Source organism: Porcisia hertigi, chromosome 35 (assembly GCF_017918235.1).
Source record: "Porcisia hertigi strain C119 chromosome 35, whole genome shotgun sequence".
Classification (NCBI taxonomy): Eukaryota; Euglenozoa; class Kinetoplastea; order Trypanosomatida; family Trypanosomatidae; genus Porcisia; species Porcisia hertigi.
Window position 1 is genome coordinate 1,079,770 of NC_090594.1, and position 17,534 is coordinate 1,097,303.

At 55.1% G+C, this 17,534-nt stretch overlaps 5 protein-coding genes across 5 annotated transcripts; all 5 read right to left on the reverse strand.

Annotated features, from left to right (window-relative positions):
• Positions 1–2,521: 2,521 nt before the first annotated feature.
• Positions 2,522–3,763, reverse strand: JKF63_01269 (uncharacterized protein; the record flags this gene model as incomplete). The annotated part of the gene is made up of 1 exon (XM_067897317.1): positions 2,522–3,763. One exon carries the CDS (start codon positions 3,761–3,763, stop codon positions 2,522–2,524), a length of 1,242 nt encoding a protein of 413 aa, XP_067753474.1.
• A 1,425-nt stretch (positions 3,764–5,188) lies between these two features.
• Positions 5,189–6,616, reverse strand: JKF63_01270 (uncharacterized protein; the record flags this gene model as incomplete). Its single annotated transcript, XM_067897318.1, has 1 exon — positions 5,189–6,616. One exon carries the CDS (start codon positions 6,614–6,616, stop codon positions 5,189–5,191), a length of 1,428 nt encoding a protein of 475 aa, XP_067753475.1.
• A 964-nt stretch (positions 6,617–7,580) lies between these two features.
• Positions 7,581–9,314, reverse strand: JKF63_01271 (uncharacterized protein; the record flags this gene model as incomplete). Its single annotated transcript, XM_067897319.1, has 1 exon — positions 7,581–9,314. The coding sequence occupies one exon, from the start codon at positions 9,312–9,314 to the stop codon at positions 7,581–7,583; it is 1,734 nt and encodes a 577-aa protein (XP_067753476.1).
• Positions 9,315–10,133: 819 nt separating this feature from the next.
• Positions 10,134–12,083, reverse strand: JKF63_01272 (uncharacterized protein; the record flags this gene model as incomplete). The annotated part of the gene is made up of 1 exon (XM_067897320.1): positions 10,134–12,083. The coding sequence occupies one exon, from the start codon at positions 12,081–12,083 to the stop codon at positions 10,134–10,136; it is 1,950 nt and encodes a 649-aa protein (XP_067753477.1).
• Positions 12,084–13,163: 1,080 nt separating this feature from the next.
• On the reverse strand, positions 13,164–17,066 carry JKF63_01273 (uncharacterized protein; the record flags this gene model as incomplete). The annotated part of the gene is made up of 1 exon (XM_067897321.1): positions 13,164–17,066. One exon carries the CDS (start codon positions 17,064–17,066, stop codon positions 13,164–13,166), a length of 3,903 nt encoding a protein of 1,300 aa, XP_067753478.1.
• Positions 17,067–17,534: the final 468 nt, after the last annotated feature.

The following is a 17,534-nucleotide window of genomic DNA, read 5'->3' on the forward strand; positions in this document are numbered from 1 at the left end:
ATGTTGACCCGCGATGCGCTTGTGCATTACATTCGAAGGGGCTATTGTTATCTTTTTTCTCTCACTGGATATAATTCCATCCACACATCTTCGATGGCGAATTGCGAAGAGTAGCGTCACGCGCACATACACGTGGTGGAGTGGGAGAGAGGGCGGGTCAAAACGTCTGTGAGCACCCCCTCCCCTAATCTGCGACGGTGAAAAACTACATACGTTGTTCTGCTGGTGTGCGTCACCCGAAAAAAAAAAACTTTGCTCAAGGGCTTCGCCACACTGTCTCCAGTTGCCTGCCGGTTATGGTGATCCTATATGGCACTATTCTGACGGTGCAGACACACAGAAAAGCAACGGTGCAATGAAAAGTCAGAGGGAGATAAAAATTGCGAGGACATATGGAAGACGGAGACGAAGAGGTAGGGATCCGACAGGAGTGGCATGGCACACAGCACGTCAAATCGAAGTGCCCCGCCTCCCCCCCCCCCCCGTATGCCATGTGAATCATTCTGACCCGAGTTCCATACAGACACGAGTCCGTGGCTCTTGTTCGTCCCAAACGGAACAAACCGCATGTCTGCTTCCTTGCCAGGAAGTGTGCAGTCCTGTTAGATACGAGCTAGCTGAAAAGGGGGGAGGGGCTTGGCAGCGCTCTACTGTGGGATGTTGGCGCTTGCGCACTTTCAATCATACCTACGATGGACATGACTTCATTCATTGCACTGTTACTCGGGTTCACCGATTCATTTTTTTTTTTTGCCTAGTTGTGAGTCTGCGTAGAACAGTAGAGCTTTGGGGAAGGGGAGGGGAGGGGGCGGGAGCAGGGTCGGGATGGTGTAGTTGTTCGTCTTTTTCGTGACCTGTGTTCGAGAAGCAGCTCTGCGCAAACTGCGAATATTGCAGAAAGTAACCTGGTATTGATGGTGAAGGCATGCAGACACGCTCACACATATGCGTTGAAGGGGAGATAATAATAAAAAGAAAACACACAACGGGGGTGGGGGAAGACAAAGAGAAAAAAAACATCACACTAATGCACGGGATCACTAAGGGGGCGAGAGAGAACGTGCATATAACATTGTGTGTGTGTGTGTGTGTGCAAGGGAGGGGGAGGGGGAGGGGGAGGGGAACGGCGACCATGACTTCATCACACTATCGCTCGAAGAGAGGCAGTGAAGGCAAAGCAAGGTAATAGGCCAGCGACGCCCGCATTCGACGGGCTGAAGAGAAGGACAGGCGTGTTCCAAACCACAAACACATTAGATATAAAACACCAAAGAAAAAGAGGTAAACAATAAAAATCGTTTTGAAGTTCGCTTGAGGATTCCCCAACATCTGTGGGAAGGCGGGAAGGGGGAGTAAGGGGGGGGAGAGAACAGAGCAAGGCGTATCAACACGACAGCTACCAACCAATATTTGACGGCGTGAAGCAACACATGCGGTACTTCTGGAGTGCCACTTGTCTGGTATTTCCTCTTTATGAACATCGAACAAACACACAAAAAAAAAACAGACAGAGAGGAGCGACAACACACAGCATGAGCGTTTCCAAGACAGGCACATACTGTAGGTGAACGAACAACACAGAGAAAATACGAGCTCAACATTCTGTCAAACTACGACGATAACGAGTGGTGGATCGAAGGTTCAAGTGCAGAGATGGTAAACAACAGGAGGTTAGGGAGGTATTGCGAGAGCACAAACACACTTTATATATACAGACAGTGCCCCTCCCGTTGTCTGGAAGTCGTCCGACACCAGACAGACTGCTCTCTGGCCTGTCACAGAGTCACCGCGTGGTGCAAAAGAGCTGTGCCCGCGGAGCGGAGCCATGGCCGACTCGATCCCCGCAGCGCAGCCTCTGCTCTGCACTGTACCCTCCCTCCCTCACCTCCTCTTTCCCTGTGCCCCTGCAGCCAAGTAGCTGCCCCAGATCCCATACTATTACGCTGTCCTCCCCGCAATGCGCCTGTACAAGTGGCTGAGCACCTTCCCCTCTCCCCCGTCACCGGACTTAGAGGTGAGAGGGGGGCAGGTGAGTTCCGCTCGCCTCATGTTGACGCTATTCTCATTGCATCGGTGGCACAGACGCCTTCAGGGCTGCAGGCTGCTGCAACACGGGGCAGTCCAAGACGCGACTAATCCACGCCAGACCGGTCTCTCTCTTTCTTTGGCTTTGCTACATCCTAGCTGCTTGAGCCCTGGCACCACTACGTGAACACGGGGGGGGGGGCAAAGGGCAGCTGGCCCTCGTCTTAGCTTGGCGAGTGAGCCCCCGATAACGGGCACAAGTACCCTTGTCGTCACCAAGGGCGAACGATGCATCGGAAAAACATGCGGGAATATGGGGCGAGCGCTTCCGAGACCGACGTGTCGGTCAACGGTCGTGCGCACGGTAAAGTCTCACTCATTTTTTTTTCCTCGTCACAGAGTCTGAGGGCGTGCCCCCTCCCCCCCCACACACATTCCTTACTGAACCGATTGCCCGCGCAGAAAGGGATGCTCAATGGAACGCCTGTGAAAGTGATCAAGATCGATCGTACTGCGCCTTGATCATCTTGGCAATCGTTTGGAGCTGAATGATAGAGGTGCCCTCGTAGATGGCTCCGATTTTCGCGTCGCGGTAGAAGCGCTCCAACCCGAAGTCCCTCATGAAGCCGATGCCACCCGCCCACTCCACTGCACGGCTGGCTGTTTTCTCCGCCACCACTGAGGCAAAGTACTTGGCCATTGCTGCATCCTGGATGAAGTTCTCTCTATTCTGCTTCTTGCGGCCTGCATTGTAGACCATAAGTCGAGCAGCGTGTAGCTCCGTTACACACTCAGCGTACTGCATTTGCATTCCTTGAAAGTCACCAATGTGCTTCCCAAACTGCTTGCGCTGGAATAGGTAGGGCATCACAATGTCCAGGGAGCCCTGTGCAATACCTAGCATCTGCGCACCTATGCCAATACGTCCCTCGTTGAGGCTGCTGATAGCAATCATGTAGCCCTTGCCGACGTCTCCAATGACGCACTCCTCCGGCACCTCAACGTTCTCGAAGCGGAGCTCAGCCGTCGAACTAGCGCGTATTCCCAGCTTATCTTCGGTACGCACCACCGAGACTCCCCGTGTCTCGGATGAGTCCACCACGAAGCACGTTATGCCCTTGTACCCCAAGGACGGGTCGACCGTTGCCATGACAAGGAAAATACCTGCATCCCCGCCGTTCGTAATGTACAGCTTCGAGCCGTTGATGACCCACTTGGACCCCCTTTTCTCTGCTCTTGTTTTCAACGAAAAGGCATCGCTTCCACTACCTCCCTCGGTCAAGCAGAAACACCCTAGGGTGCCCCTGGCAAGCCTCGGCAGGTACTTCTTACGCTGTGCATCATTGGCGTTGTTGAAGAATATGTTGTTCACCAGCGTGTTCTGTACATCCACCGTGACCGAGACAGCGGGGTCGTGTCGCGCCAACTCCTCAATAGCGAGGATGCTAGAAAAAAAACTCATCCCACCACCCTCAAGGTCGGTGGGGGTCTCAATACCCATCAAACCAGCAGAAAACATCTCCCTCAGCAGAGCAGGGTCTATCTTGCCCTCCTCGTCCATCTTGCGAGTCCTTGGGGCAACATGCTTTAGGCTAAAGGCACGCACCGTCTCCACCAGCATCCTCTCATCATCTGGGAGGTGGGTCAGTGCATTCGGCGGCGCCTCTCCGATGGTAGTCGCAGCGGAGAAGGCTACCGCAGTCCGCCGCATCAACAATTTGCAAGCCAGACGGTACATTGCAGGATGAGCTAGCAGACTTCTCGTTTGCAGAGATACGAGATGACAGACGGCAGTGGCGTGGAGTGGACAGAAGGGGCAGGGGGCAACGCTCAGACACAATGTGAACACCGCACGTATTGAACTATGATTGGCGGCCCGGATCTCTCACTGATTGCTTTATTCTTGTTTTTTTTCCTTTCTTCACACCAGCTCAAGTGCTCATCTTGTGTTGTGTTGAGATGTTGGTCGAATGAACACGGCAAAGAAAGTTGCGATGAAAGAAAAACGCCCATTCACAGCGATGCACCGCGTGGCGAGGAAAACGGAGGGGGGGGAGGTGCGACGGGGGGGGGGGCAAGAAACAGAAGTCGATAGAAGTGGGCACAGTCAAAATGTCATGGTCCTACTAAGGTTGCGGAATGCCCTACATGAAACTGCGAGAGGTTGTAGCTGTGGGGAGAGTAGAAACCCCAGCGGAAAGCTAAAAGGGGTCCATTGTCATTCTTCGAAGCACCACACAAACTCAATGCGTGTAGTTTTTTTGTTGTTATTGCTTCTCCTCCCCTCTGCTAAAGACATGCGCGGAACGCTTGGCTGTGCAAAAAGGGTCCGTGTACCCCCACCGCTACAAGAGGACACCTCACGGTGAGTCCTCTGCTGGGAACAACGCCCCCCCCCGCCCCCCGTTTCCTGTCGACATCCTTGCTCGTATTGGCTTCAGCATCGTCTAGATGCTTTGTATCTGGAGAGAAGATGAGGCGATCGTATCCATAGTCTCTGTGGGCCCGGGAAAAGTGTGAGAGGCGGCACGATCATGGAGCGAAAATGTGTCCGAAAAGGGAGAGAAGTCGATAATTAAAAAAAAAAGAAAAAAAGTAACCTTCCATGGAGGATTTGTTCAGATCGATTTGCCCAATCATCCGTGAACAAAGCGGTGATTGGGGTTTGAAAAAAGGGAGAGTGGGGGAGGGGGAGGGGGGCGTGAAAAAAAAAAACAGTGGATGTCAAGAACGAAACAGAAAAATTGGGGAGCGTTTGGGAGCATTGCGTTTTCACAGTGAAGCCGAGTTGGGGTAACGGCGAAACAAACAAACCAACAAAAACATAATAATAGTAATATATATATAAACATGTATATATCGAATTGAATAGTGTCAAAGTAGGCTTCGTCAACACTTCAAGTTGTTCTTCACTCACTCACTCACAGAAATTGGCAAGTGTGTGTGCAAAATGCCCTCACCCTGAGCCACGTCTCTCTTGCCCCTCCTCCGTTATGAGCGTCCGCAGTGATGTGCAAGTACGAAAGGGGGGGGGGGAGACGAAGAAAGGCAAAAACAGGATCGGGGACGAGTACCGCTGCTCTCACGGCAGTGAAGCCTGCGCTGGCGTGCAGAGACGCATCAAGTACAGTGAAAAGTACTCTGGCTGCTAGACAAGACGAGGTTACAGCTTGCTGCCACCACTGCAGTTCCATCCTTTCAGGGAAACAACGAAGCTGCCGCTGCCTGCCCGCCTCACCCGGTAACAGGTATTCTCAACGTTGAAGCGGGCCTTGAACCTCTCTCGAACGTGCGCCAGGACGCGATCCTCAGCGCTGCTGCGAAGAAGCAGAATAATGCAGCCACCGAATCCACCACCCATCATCCGGCCACCTGCAACGTCCTCGTCCTCGTTGATGAGCTCCTGAATATAGTCGAGCTCGGGAGTGGTGATTTTCATAAGATCACGCATGCCTGCGTGACACGCATTCAAAAGCTCACCCGCCTTTTTGACGCGCTCCTCGCGTGACAGTGGCGAGGTTGCATCGTTCAGCCTGCGAAATTCCAACGTACGCAGCTGCTCCATGATCTGGTAGGTGCCGCGCTCGAACTCTCCGGGCGTCATATACGGCTTGAACCCTTCCATGAATTTCTCGGCATCACCGTCGAACCCGAACTGTTCGGGGTTGCGCACCATCATGGAGAAGGAGTACGGCTTACCCCCGTAGCGTCGCTGGCTGATATTCTTCTGTGCGTTTTCCTGATCACTGCGAACAGCGTTGTAGACATCGGCCGTTCCGCCGATCAGTTCGTGCTTGATCATCGAGTCGATCAACATCAGCGAGTACTCGCCGTTGCCGAGCAGCGGTGTTGTGTCGATTGTTTCGAAGGTGAGGTTCTTGCAGTCTAGAAACATGAATTTATCCGTCTCGGCAAGGACAGAAATGAACTGATCCATGATGCCAATATTCACACCACAGTATTCCGTCTCAATGCGACGACCCTCCTTGGCCAGCTCCACCAGCTCTTCCTTGGGCAGCGCCGGTAAAATACAATAGCGGCGGCTGCTCGAGACCGGGCCCTGCTGGTAGCGCACCGTGACCACAGCATTGATGGAGTGGATTAGAGCAACGCCGAAGGCGGCTGACGCACTCATCCCCGCTCCCATGGCCAGGGTGCTGTGCACAACCATGCACAGTCCGCTGAGGGATGGGTCGTCGATGGCGACACCCAGGCGGTTGAGTCGCAGCGTAACGGCACCACGCACAAAAGTTGTCCAGGCCTTGTTGTGGTTGCTGCCACCGAGGTGATCCAGGTCGAAGTGTTCCTTCGTGTATGTCGAGTAGAAGCGCAGCATCGGCTTCTTCTCATCCTGGAGGTGTTTTACGCGCCCCACAAGAATATGCGTACCCTCCAGCACGGCCGCCGGACAAACCCAGCCCTCCATGTAGTCCACATGCTCACCGATCAAGTTCACACGGCCAGGTGCGAAGGTGAAAAGAAGCCACTCAACATCTGCGTCATTCTCGACCTTGAACTCGTCGAGGAATATCGGAGCCAACGTTGCCAAGGTGCTGTCGAGCTCCTTGTCCGAATAGCTCTCGCCTGGCATGGCTCAAATCTATAATAATGATATATACATATACATATATCAGAAAGATAGAACAGGTGTGTGTGTGTGTGCGTGTGTGTGTGTCGCGGGTGACGGACGAGTGGGGTGAGATGTGCAGCAGGTACGCGGCAGTCACAACAAGAGAGGGATAATGACAAGGACCCGAGAGAGACGCGTGTGCTGGGGGTGGTAGGGCGCATAAAAGATTGGGGATCAATTATGGTGAGCGTCTCCAGTGAGATGAGGGGACAAAGAGAAAAAAAAAGCACAGGAACAAGAAACGGTGAAAAACGGGTGTGGAGGGGGAGGGGGGGAAGCGAATACGAGTTATCGAGGAGCACCGATACACAATGAAGTAGATGCGGCAGTGGAACTTTCTCTGAGGACAGAAAAAAAAAATCGCACGCACGCGATGTCCTTGGCGAGACTTCATTCTTCTCTGATGTCTTACCCTGAGGACCAGAGCGCCTCTCCCGGAACTATGCGCAGGTGTGTGCGCGGAGATCTTTTGTTATTATTATTCACTCTGGACAGTCTTGAGGGAGCTCCCTAAAAAAAAAAAGAAAAAAAACACGAGCTCAATCATGACATCACTGAGTTCTCAGCCGCCCATATTCTATTCAGAATGTACAACTCAGAAGAGTTTGGGAAAGCCGCTGAGTCGGCCCTGAGGCTAAAACCCTTGACAGGACTCTTTTGTGGGTGTGCGGGTGGGCAGGTGATGTGTTGCACTCAGCAAAACACATTAGTGAACACGCTATGGAGTCGACGACTGCTCAACAGCACCACCAACCTTCCCTCATTCCAAGACTACTTGTGTAGAGTGTGCGCATACCACTTCTCCAGAATCGTCTTTATAATCAGATAAGCCTCCTCTATGCCGTGAATGAGAATCTATGCTGCAAGCTGCAGTGCCGAATGAGCTGGGCGGACAAAGCCCTGCGATCACGACTGCGGTGTGTCATCAGTCCGCACTAGAACTAAAGCCCGCCGCGAGGTCTACCCTTACTTGACGGAGTCCCTCCTTTAGGGCATCTATGCAATTAGCAGCTCGAATCAGCTCGTCCGACTTGCTCTGGTTCTCTGCTCTGACCTCCTGCAGCAGCTGCTGGGTTCGATAAAGTTCGGTTGAGAGCTTCATCGCGTGCGCTCGAGGTAGTCCACCACAGGCCACGCAGTGCCCCGCAAACTCAATAACCGTGTGCCGCGGCGAGAGTGCAGAGAGCTGCATATCTTTAACACAGGTAGTCTCTACTACCTCGAGCCTTTGACGCAGATGTCGCGCTTCATCGGTCGCGTCGGCTAACCGCCGTTGCAACGACACATTCCAGTCTCGCAAATGTGCCGCAATATCTTCCAAGTGCGCGGTGCGTTGAAGGTAAAGTCGCTCCTCGTCGCTACGAGCCAGTGCCAGCTGGCGAGCTTCGTGTTTGTGTTCAAGGACCTCCTGAGAGAGTCGCGCTATACGCACATCGCGGTCTTGTAACGCTTGACTATAAAAGGCCCGGACATCATCTTCTCGTTTATGCAGAGCCTCCTCCGTTCGCTTGACAGCATTTTCATTGTCCTTCAGGAATTGCTCGATTCGGGCAGTCTGCTCTTGACTCTTTTGTTCCAGGCGTTTCTTGAGCAGGTTAGCCTCTGCGATGAGCTCTTGCCGCTCCTTGGAGTGTCTGCGTTGCTCTTCGCAACGTTGCTGCTCTGATGCGTGAAGCTGCTGCTGCAGCTTCTCCAGGCTGGGCCGCGGTGCTGAAGTGGGGGCGGCAGCGGCAGTGGGAATCTTGTTTTCTCCAGTACAGGTTTGTGTTCCCTTGTCCAGGAGCTCTCCAATCAGTCGACAGTGTTGCTCTGCTTTCATGCGGCGCTGAAGCTCAGGTACAGTGTGACCGTCTTCAGCCGCAGAAGCGGGTATATCACCCAGCTTCCAGCTGGAGGCAAAGCTAAGCAAGGCGTCCACTCTCTGGATCGATTGGGTGCAGCCCTCCTTCACGACACGGCAGGCGCCGTCTTCCTCTCGGTGTTCGGAATCGTGAAGAGTGGTCTTTCCGTTCAGGGTCGGCGAACGAGGTGGGGAAAAGGCAGGAGTTGCTCCTCCATTAAAATCGGTGAACCGCGCATGTAAGGGGGTGCAACATACATGCTGATGACGGGGGGTTCGCGCCTTGTGCGCCCCCTGCTGCAGGCCTGGCTTCTCCATCTTGTCGCCCGCCATACTGCGCAGGGCAAGCCGCGCAACCGTCTCGTTTGAGAAGAGCGCAACCATGCCATTCACACCGTTGGGTTCTGAGGAGGCATCGAGCCTGCCGGCAGGGGCCACGCCCGATACTTCCTTTGGCCTCTCAGGGGCGGCGTTGTCGTGATCCTTGATCTTTGGATCCTTGTCCTGAGAGGGAAAGCTATCCAGGTACACGAGTGGGCTGTTCCGAACTTCATCCACAAACTGCACATAAGGTATGGGGCCAAAAATCTGCTCGAAAAGCGAGTGCCACCGGTGAAGAAACGTTCGATTGTCCAAACTGCAGAGAGCACGACAGAGGACGCCGTAGGCTTCTCGATACGCAAAGGTCGGTAACTTACTGGCGACGACGTAGTAGTGCCTCAATGCATCGTGGTGGGGCTCATCGGGGTGGACATCGTCAATAATGAAATAGAAAATAGACCCATTCAACTCCGCCGTGACAAGTTTACCCAACTCCATTGGGATTGGCGTTGCCCCTGCACCTGCTACGAGCTGTAGCGTTGGCACGGGGCGGGGGGGGGGGGGGGAAGAGACTCTCCAAACACTGCTCACTCACACGCTCAACGGTCTTCCGGACCGAAACACATTGGCGTTGGGTGTAGGGATAGCGCTGATTACCAGAGGGCGCAAGTAAAACGATGAGGTCGGCGCTCCACCCTCATATAATAGGAGTCCAGTGTAGGATGCGGGGATAAGAGTCACTGAGAATTGTAAAGACAGGAGCAGGAGGAGGAGGCGGAGACGGACGGTCGTTGAGTGCCGTTGGGGGCGAGAGGGATGCATGTAGTCTAGTTTTCTTCTCTCCCCCACTGGGGAGTTGTGAGGAATGTCTCCCTACATTCGAAGGCGCACACATACGCACACGGTGAATTTCTTTTATCCCGAAGGGAGGGGGGGGCAAAACTTGAGCAGTCGGTTCGACTGCAACGGGCACAAGAAGGCAAATACTTGCACAGACTCGTCGCCACGGTTCCACCAAATATAGGGGGGCTGTCCCAATGACGCTGTGCGCGGTGCTTCCACAAGGAAATTTTTCCCCCAAACGCTCTCTTTTCTCGTCCGCTTAAAAGAAGATCGTACAGTTAAACGGTAAAACAGGGATTCATCAAACCACTACTACCACGACCCACCAATACCCGTTTGGTTGTAGCCCGATGAGCCCCGCTTTGTCCTCCGCGCAGGGAAAAAGAGAGAAGACAGAGCTGAGGGAGAGGAGAAAGAGAGGAGTCAGCACGTCTCCGCGGTTAGACCCCCCCCCTCCAAAAAAAAAAATGGATGCTAAACGTTTGCCGCCGGCACACAAGGTGTGGAGGAGGCAAGGAGAGAAGGCTCCAGTTTCCCATCCGGGGGCCGAAGCATCGCTATCGGGGATCCGTAGCGTTTTTCCTCTAGTGCCTGCAGCTCCTTCGTCAGCTCCGGGTTTTGCGAGGCGGCGTTGTCGGAGAGCGGATTTATCGAACCAGCGGTGGCATAATGGAGAAGTCGGATCCCAAGCTGGCGTCCGCCACTGCGCTCGAAGTACGCCTCGCGACTTCCGAGGAAGGCCCACGGCGTTGGCTGGAGGGACGTGTCGACAATGTCGGGGAAGTACGGAATCGTGTAGGCCTTCACAAGAAAAGCAAGCGGCTTGTCTGCCTCGTACCTGCCTTTCCGTGACGACTTGCGAACGCCGACGTTCGGTCGGCGAAAATACATATCGGCTCGGGGAGCAACGTATTGGGCCTGGAACAGATAAGGGTTCTCGGGGGCCTCTGGACAGCGCATGATGTTTGCCTTCGGATGCTTTGTAGGGACAACGTGATGTGGCCAACGCAGCGGGTTTCTCCACGGGCTTGTCGCATCAATGTACCGCAGGAAATTATGATTGCGCAGCGTCTTGACCACACGCTCGTACGCCATTTGCGTTACGGGATCCTCAAACACGACAGGGATGTGAGTAGAGGATGACGATCGGACCGGCAGGCCGTTTGTTCGAAGAACCACCTCCCCCGGTGGCGTCTTTTCCTCTCCCAGCAACACCTTGTCAGTGCTCAAACTGGCTTGCACGGGTGCACTGGGGGCGCCGGTGTCATCGACTGGGGCAAACTCTACCGACTCCATCTCGCTATGACGCCACTCCTCCTCCTCTGTCGCGTTCACGGGTGGGTCGATGTCATCGGCAGCAGTCGACGCTGTGTCGACGATGCCTACAGCGGCCGCGCCGTCGTCAATGCCATCTGCGTGTTCCAGTTCCAGTTCCTTATGCCATTCATGGAGCTCGTCATCGACTTGGGATGGGGAGATTGCGAGGGGTCGAATGGTTCCAAGCTCCTTCTGGGAAAACAATCGAGCCGAGAGACGCTGCGCCTCCGTCAACGTTAGTCGCTCTGTCGGTAACGCGTGCACGCAGTTCATCACCATGTCGTACCTCAGTGTATCGATACCGCCCATGTGGAAGGCGCTCGTGGCTATGACAGGATGGTGGATGTCGTGGTAGATGAGTTCTTTCCGGATATCTTCCATGTGAGCGGTTCGAATAGCGCGGTCATTTATCTGGTCTGCCTTTGTGAGGACAATGGTAAAGTTGGGCACCTCGCGAGCCAGGAACCGCAAGATGTCTATATCCTGTATGTAGAGCCCGTGCTTGTAGTGGACGTCCAAGCAGTAGTACAGCATCTTCAGACTGGGCTGACATCGAGCGAAGTTGCGCAAGAGGACAGCGTGCTGCAGCACCGCTGACCACGGCACCGAAGTCCCGCCGCATCCTGGCAGATCCACAACGTTGAAGACGCTGCCGACATTGAAGAAGTTCATGGCGTCTCGGCGGAGATGCTGGTTGGATCGCCCCACCTCGCGCGCCGAGCGGAAGAGAGATCGTAGCAACGACGTCTTGCCGCATTTTTCCCGGCCAGCAAGAGCGACGAGTGGCGTCGCAGGATTGCCGTCAGGGACGAAGCCAACGTTCATGGCGCTCGCCGCGTGACGGTGACCTTTGGAGAAGATCTGGTCAGCTAACTGCGCTATGATCAAGTCGCGACTGCTCGTCACCTCCTTCACAGAGCGCTGTACCTCAGCCTCCTTGCTCGCAATGTTGCGACGCCGCTGAAGCGCGCGCTCTCGCAGACGATGCTTGAGTTGCTGTCGCGCTGCCTCTTTCGGCTTGTGTAAGTAGCGGCTTCCAGCGCTGTGTGTAGCGACGGAGTCCGTCAAAGCGGCGGTGCACAGCCGCAAAAGAGACCGCGTATACATGACCCAGAAGCGCTGTGGTCTGTGTGTGTGCGTGTGTGTGTGTGTGTGCGTACGTCTGTGTGAAGGCGTGTGCGCGTGCCTCACGTATCACTGAGATTTGGGCGTTGTCGACGCTGTAGAGGACAACCTTGATGGTCTGCGAAAGGGGAAAGGGGAAGGGGGGGGAATTGAGAGAAGGGGAGGGGAGAGGAGGGAAGAGGGAAGAGGGAAGGGGAGGAAAGGCGGCGGGGGATGAATACATTGCGCGGAGCAGAGGAATACTTGTAACGAAGGGAGCGCGAGTAGCGCGCCTGCAATTCGTACGACAGACTGTGATGTCGGCCAGCGAATTGAGCATGAAATACAACTGATAGGAAACCGGGACCATCTGAGAGATCCCCCGTGTCTTTCCCTTATTTTTCCTTCTCGTGGTGATGCCTGGACCGGTGCGCGTCGTCACACACGCATCCACCCCATGTCGTGAGAGGAAGCTGTCGTCACTCCTGTTCTCTCGAGGGCATTGCACAAACAAACCGATACGATCATCAAGGATCACTGCACTTCGCTGCATTCATGCTTGTCTTCGAGCGGTGGCGCTTTAGCTGCCTTGCAAGGCGGCTCTGTTCGGACCGAAAGGTGAGCACCCCTTCCTCCCCCCCCCAAAAAAAAAAGAAAAAAAACGTCCAAAGGAACAGAGGAGCGCACACGCATTCGTGGTGGACACTGAGATTTTTTTCCCCCAAGACCCTCAAGTTACAAAGAAACAAAATTGTATCTATATGACAAAGGCATAACATTAGTATACATCAATTTCGAGCAAGAGGGCTGTTGTGTGCAGGAAAAAGGGAAAGACATGATACTAAACGCACCACCAAAAAAGACCCACATCACGTTTACACCTCTAGTGAAGAGGGAACCGTCGGGGGTAGGGGAAGGGGGCAGGAGAAAGGGGGGACAAAAAATCATGACCGCCCTCGGCCCCCCCCCCTATTCGTATGTCCTGATCCCTATGGCTTTCTTTCGGGCAGGGAAGCTCGCCGCCTCAATAAAACCCACGCCAATAACGTGACCCCATACGCACTACTCCCCCCCCCTTGGGGTCTACAGTGCACCAAAGCAGACGTAATGTTTGTCGTCCCAACGGCGCAGCGCATTTGAATACCGTAACCGCAGTGCGTCTGGCGCAGATGTCCGCCAAGGGTCGATCTTTGCGATCCAATCCAGTGCTGCTGGCACATTTTTTACGAAGTTGGCAAACGCACACCGGCCCGCCATACGAGGCAGCTTACTACAGTTCCCGAAGGATGACATCACCGGTGTAAAGCAGGATTGCGAGGACCAGAGATAGTAATCGAGAAGAACCAACAGCGCGTACTGCTCCGCTAGTTGAGTTGCACGTATTACCGAGTGCGATGGAGACACGCCCGCCTCCGCTGCCTCTTCCGCCTCCTGAACCGCGCAGCGAATGCCTGCAATCAAGTCGAGCTCCGAGAAGGGCGCACAATTCATGACTTGGGAGACATGCAGTGCGGCCATTTGCACGGCAGTGCAATGCAGCCCGCCTCGTGAGCCTTGGGGGGATGGAAAAGCCTTTTCTAGCACATCGTGAAACCCTGACAGAAATGACACACGTGATTCGCTGCTCACGCGAGCGCCTTCTCTAGACGTGGACACTGCAGGTGTCACAGCTGCGTTGCTGTTCCACCAGGCGGGGATGTCGCGTGTGTCATGCAGCCGGAACACAAAGATGGCGGCGGCGAGTGCGTAAAAGGCTTGCGATGGCAAGTCCATGGCCAGCACCAGGGAGGAGTTTGGTTCATACTGCAGTGACTCAGCGATGTGGTTGAGAAACGAATCCAACCGTTCAAGGGCTGTGATGCCCGCAGAAAACCGCAGCGAAACACGCGTGTGCTTAAAGGAAATCTCCTCAAGTGTAGCACCCACCTCCTTGGCGACCTCGTCCGCTGTGAGAAACTGCACTGCGTCATCCTTGATTTCTCGCGTTTCCAACTTCAGAGAACTCCACGTGGCGACGCTCTGTCTCGACACACTGTCATGAGTGCTCGGTATAGTGACATCAGCTGAAAAACGCGATGATCTACGGCGCACCGCAGTGACACCCTCCTGCACCACTGCATCCGTCACCTCTGCTTGCTCCTCGTTGGCTTCCTCAGAGCGGAGCTCCGAGACGCTGAGTTTGCTAGGGGGCCTCTCGCTCGGGTAAGCTGGGGAGTCCATATCGTCTAAGCGGAGCACCTCCCTTACCAACGTAGACCACGGCGATACTGTTGGAAAGGTATAGGTAGCCACGCCACCCTTGCGGTCTGGGGCTCTGTAGTACACCAGCCCACCTTCGCTGGCGAGGGTGTTGTGAAGATATGTTTTCAGTCCAACGTCTGCGGCGCAGGCAAGACAACCCTGTAACCACTCCTGAACCGCGGCGGTGGTTGGCACATCCGACGTGGCCGGGAATGTGCCAGCCCCGGTCCCGAGGTCTTTAGCAGCCCCAGCGCAAGTGAACGGCGGTGTGCTGGCATGCACGCGAGGCACGAAGGAGTCATAGGGTTGAGCCCCCTCGATCCGCTGCGTATCGAGGCGCGGCATCGCAGCTACCGGGGTTCTGCCAGCGCAGCAGCAGAGGGGAAAGTTGGCTGTCGTCATCCACTCCAGGGACGGCGCACATGCGCCAGTGGCACGGGCACCCACACTTTGCAGCACCGCCGCCACCGCTTGGCCCCACTCTTTGTGAGGAAGCAGTGGCGCCTGTGAAATGTAAAGTTGAGGGGCAAGAATCGAGACTGCTGGCGTTGCTGCAGACACCGTGGCCAGGTTTACTGACAGAGAATGCGGCACGGTCACCAAGGTCTCGTTTACAGCGAGCTGGTTTTGAACCACTTGCATCATTGAGCGCTCTGCAGCGCTTTCCCGGCCACCCACTTCTCCGCTACTGCTCTCACTCTGGGGCGTATACGGGTCCACGTCGGTGGTCGTTCTCTGCATTGCCCGAACTAAAAGGGAGCATTCGTGTGGGAAAGAGAACCAGCCCAGCACGATGGCGTGATTCTGGCGCATGTAGGCCGAGAACGACATCGGTAGATCATTGGCCTGACGTTGCCGCACTTCTGTATAGGCCACGTGGAAAAGACTAAGGCACATAGACTTGATTCCGTCATACGCTCGCCGCTGTAACACAGACATGCCAGGGGCATCCAAGAGTAGACGCACATTATCGTGAAGCGAAGTGCACTGCGCAAGGGTGAGGTAATCTTTCAACCGCTGGAGCAAGTTCAAATGCAACCGCGGCTGCGTTGCTCTCCATGGAGGGAGCAGCAGCTCTTCTTGCACCCAGCACTCCAGCACTTGCGCTCCGGTGTTGCCGACGACACCCGATTGAGTCATATCAGAGACATTGTGCTGACGTTGCACTGGTCGGTAGATCCAGCAGCGGCGGCTTTCCGGTGGTGGTGATGTGGCGTAGTCACCCCAAAGCGATCCAAAGGCCTCCCCTTCACGGTAAAGACGCTCAAGACACGCACGCATAAGAGGCGGTAGGACAGCGTCAACGTGTGACTCCGCTCCACCAGCGGCTTTAGTAGTACATTGTGCGAGTGAAGAATCGGTGACCGCACCAGAACACATCCGAGACGCGGCGCGCGCATGCGTGTAGCTGCGGCGCGCGCGGTAACCGCGATAAACCGACTGAATGAGTGTTGCCGCCGCGTGCTCGAGACGGCGCACAACAACGAGAAACATGCTATCCTCTGTCTGATGAACTGTGTCGTAGGCCAGCAACCCACGCTTGGTGGGCTTAGCAGCCGAGCGCTTGTCTGCCAGGGCACTCGATGTCGTACTCTCACCAGGTAAAGTAGGCGAGGCGCGTTCGTTGGTGCGGACCTTGGGGTTGTAGGGAGACACCGCCCTCACAATTGAGTTCCTCGTGCGCGATGGGCCCGGGCATGTCTCACGCGCCCGCTGCACCTTTGACCAGTAATCCAGTGCGTAGGCGAAGGTATACGTTCGTTTGCGCTCCAGCTGAGCAGCCCGAAAAACTTTCAAGGATGCACGCTGCGCGGCTTCGTAGCGAGGACCGTAGGAGGCGAGCAGTCGCGAATATGTCAAGTGTGCCGTGTCCGGTTTGTAGGACACGAAAAGAACAGACGGGAGCTTTGAGCAGGAAGGCTGACCTGAACTGTTTGCCTCAGACACTCCTCTCGCCTGCATCGCTGTGTCGAGAGCATTTTCGAGGGCGTCGAAGATTGTCAGATAATCCACTTGAAGAGATGGGAGCAAGGTCGTATGCACCGTATCTACTGCTTCAACTGCTGCCGCACGAATCAATGCATCGAAGTCGCGTACCTTCTCCTCTCCTAGAACTTTCTGCAACGCAGTCACCGACGGCGGCGCCATCGGGTTTCCAGGCCTCTCATTAGTGCCCCCACACGCGTACGGCACGCCCTCGTAGAAAAAAACACCCGAAGTTAGAGCGGGGCACTCCACAAGGAGCACCAGTGGCGCCTCTGGGTCCATCAAGTGAAGCTCGCGCAGCCTTGACGCGACCTCATAGGATGGCATGGCCTCTCGATACTCGACACTGGGAAAGACAGGAGCCGGCAACGTCGCCTCTGCCAGTGGCGGCTTGCCCGCCGCACGGCGAAAATCGTAGGAGAGTGGGCGCAGTTTATACTCGGCCCCGTCCTCTAACCGGAGCAAAGGAGGCGCCGACCACTGAGAAGGGTGCACAGAGGGCGCTTCCGTATAGTCGCCCAGCACGCCACTGGGCTCTTGTATGCGATGGCTGGGGACATCGTGTTCACTCATTTCGCGCAGTCCCTGCGCCACGACCTGAACGGGGTCCCGCGGCCTGTCCAGGAGGCAAGTTTGGAGGGTGAGGCGGACTTTGTCGCGAAGGCAGTGGTCCATGTAAGTGGCGGCATCTTTGATAGTTGCTGGTGTAGGCGGTGATGACAGTGGAGGCATCTGTCTCGTTGAGCAGGCGTTAACCATTGCAAAAGAAGAAAAAGGAAAGAGAGACCCCAAAAAGGTGCAGCGGCTGGGCGGCGCTCCGAAACCCACTCCTCACATGTAAAAAAAAAACCTTCCCAACTGTAGTTCGAAGGAAACGACCCGGCATGCCAGCAGAGGAAATCAAATAGAGATGGGGAAGGGAAAAAAGACGAAGTACAAAGTGTTCCGCAAGTGCAGCAATATACATGGGGCGCTAGACAGTGTCTCAGTGGCCCCGTCGAGCCCCTCGCCGTCTTTCTCCAAGCCATCCCTTTTCTGGAAGCACCGACCTAAGATGATTTATCGCCTTGTATGCAAGAGAGATCGGAGGATGAAAAGGGGATGGGTCCAACTGTGGTCTGCCCCAAAATTTTAAAGACAACCTTCCTCTCTGTGCGGCAGTTAGACTGTAATGCTCAAGGCGGGTACCGCTTCGCCTACACGCCAGGGAGCTCATCTGCACCGGCA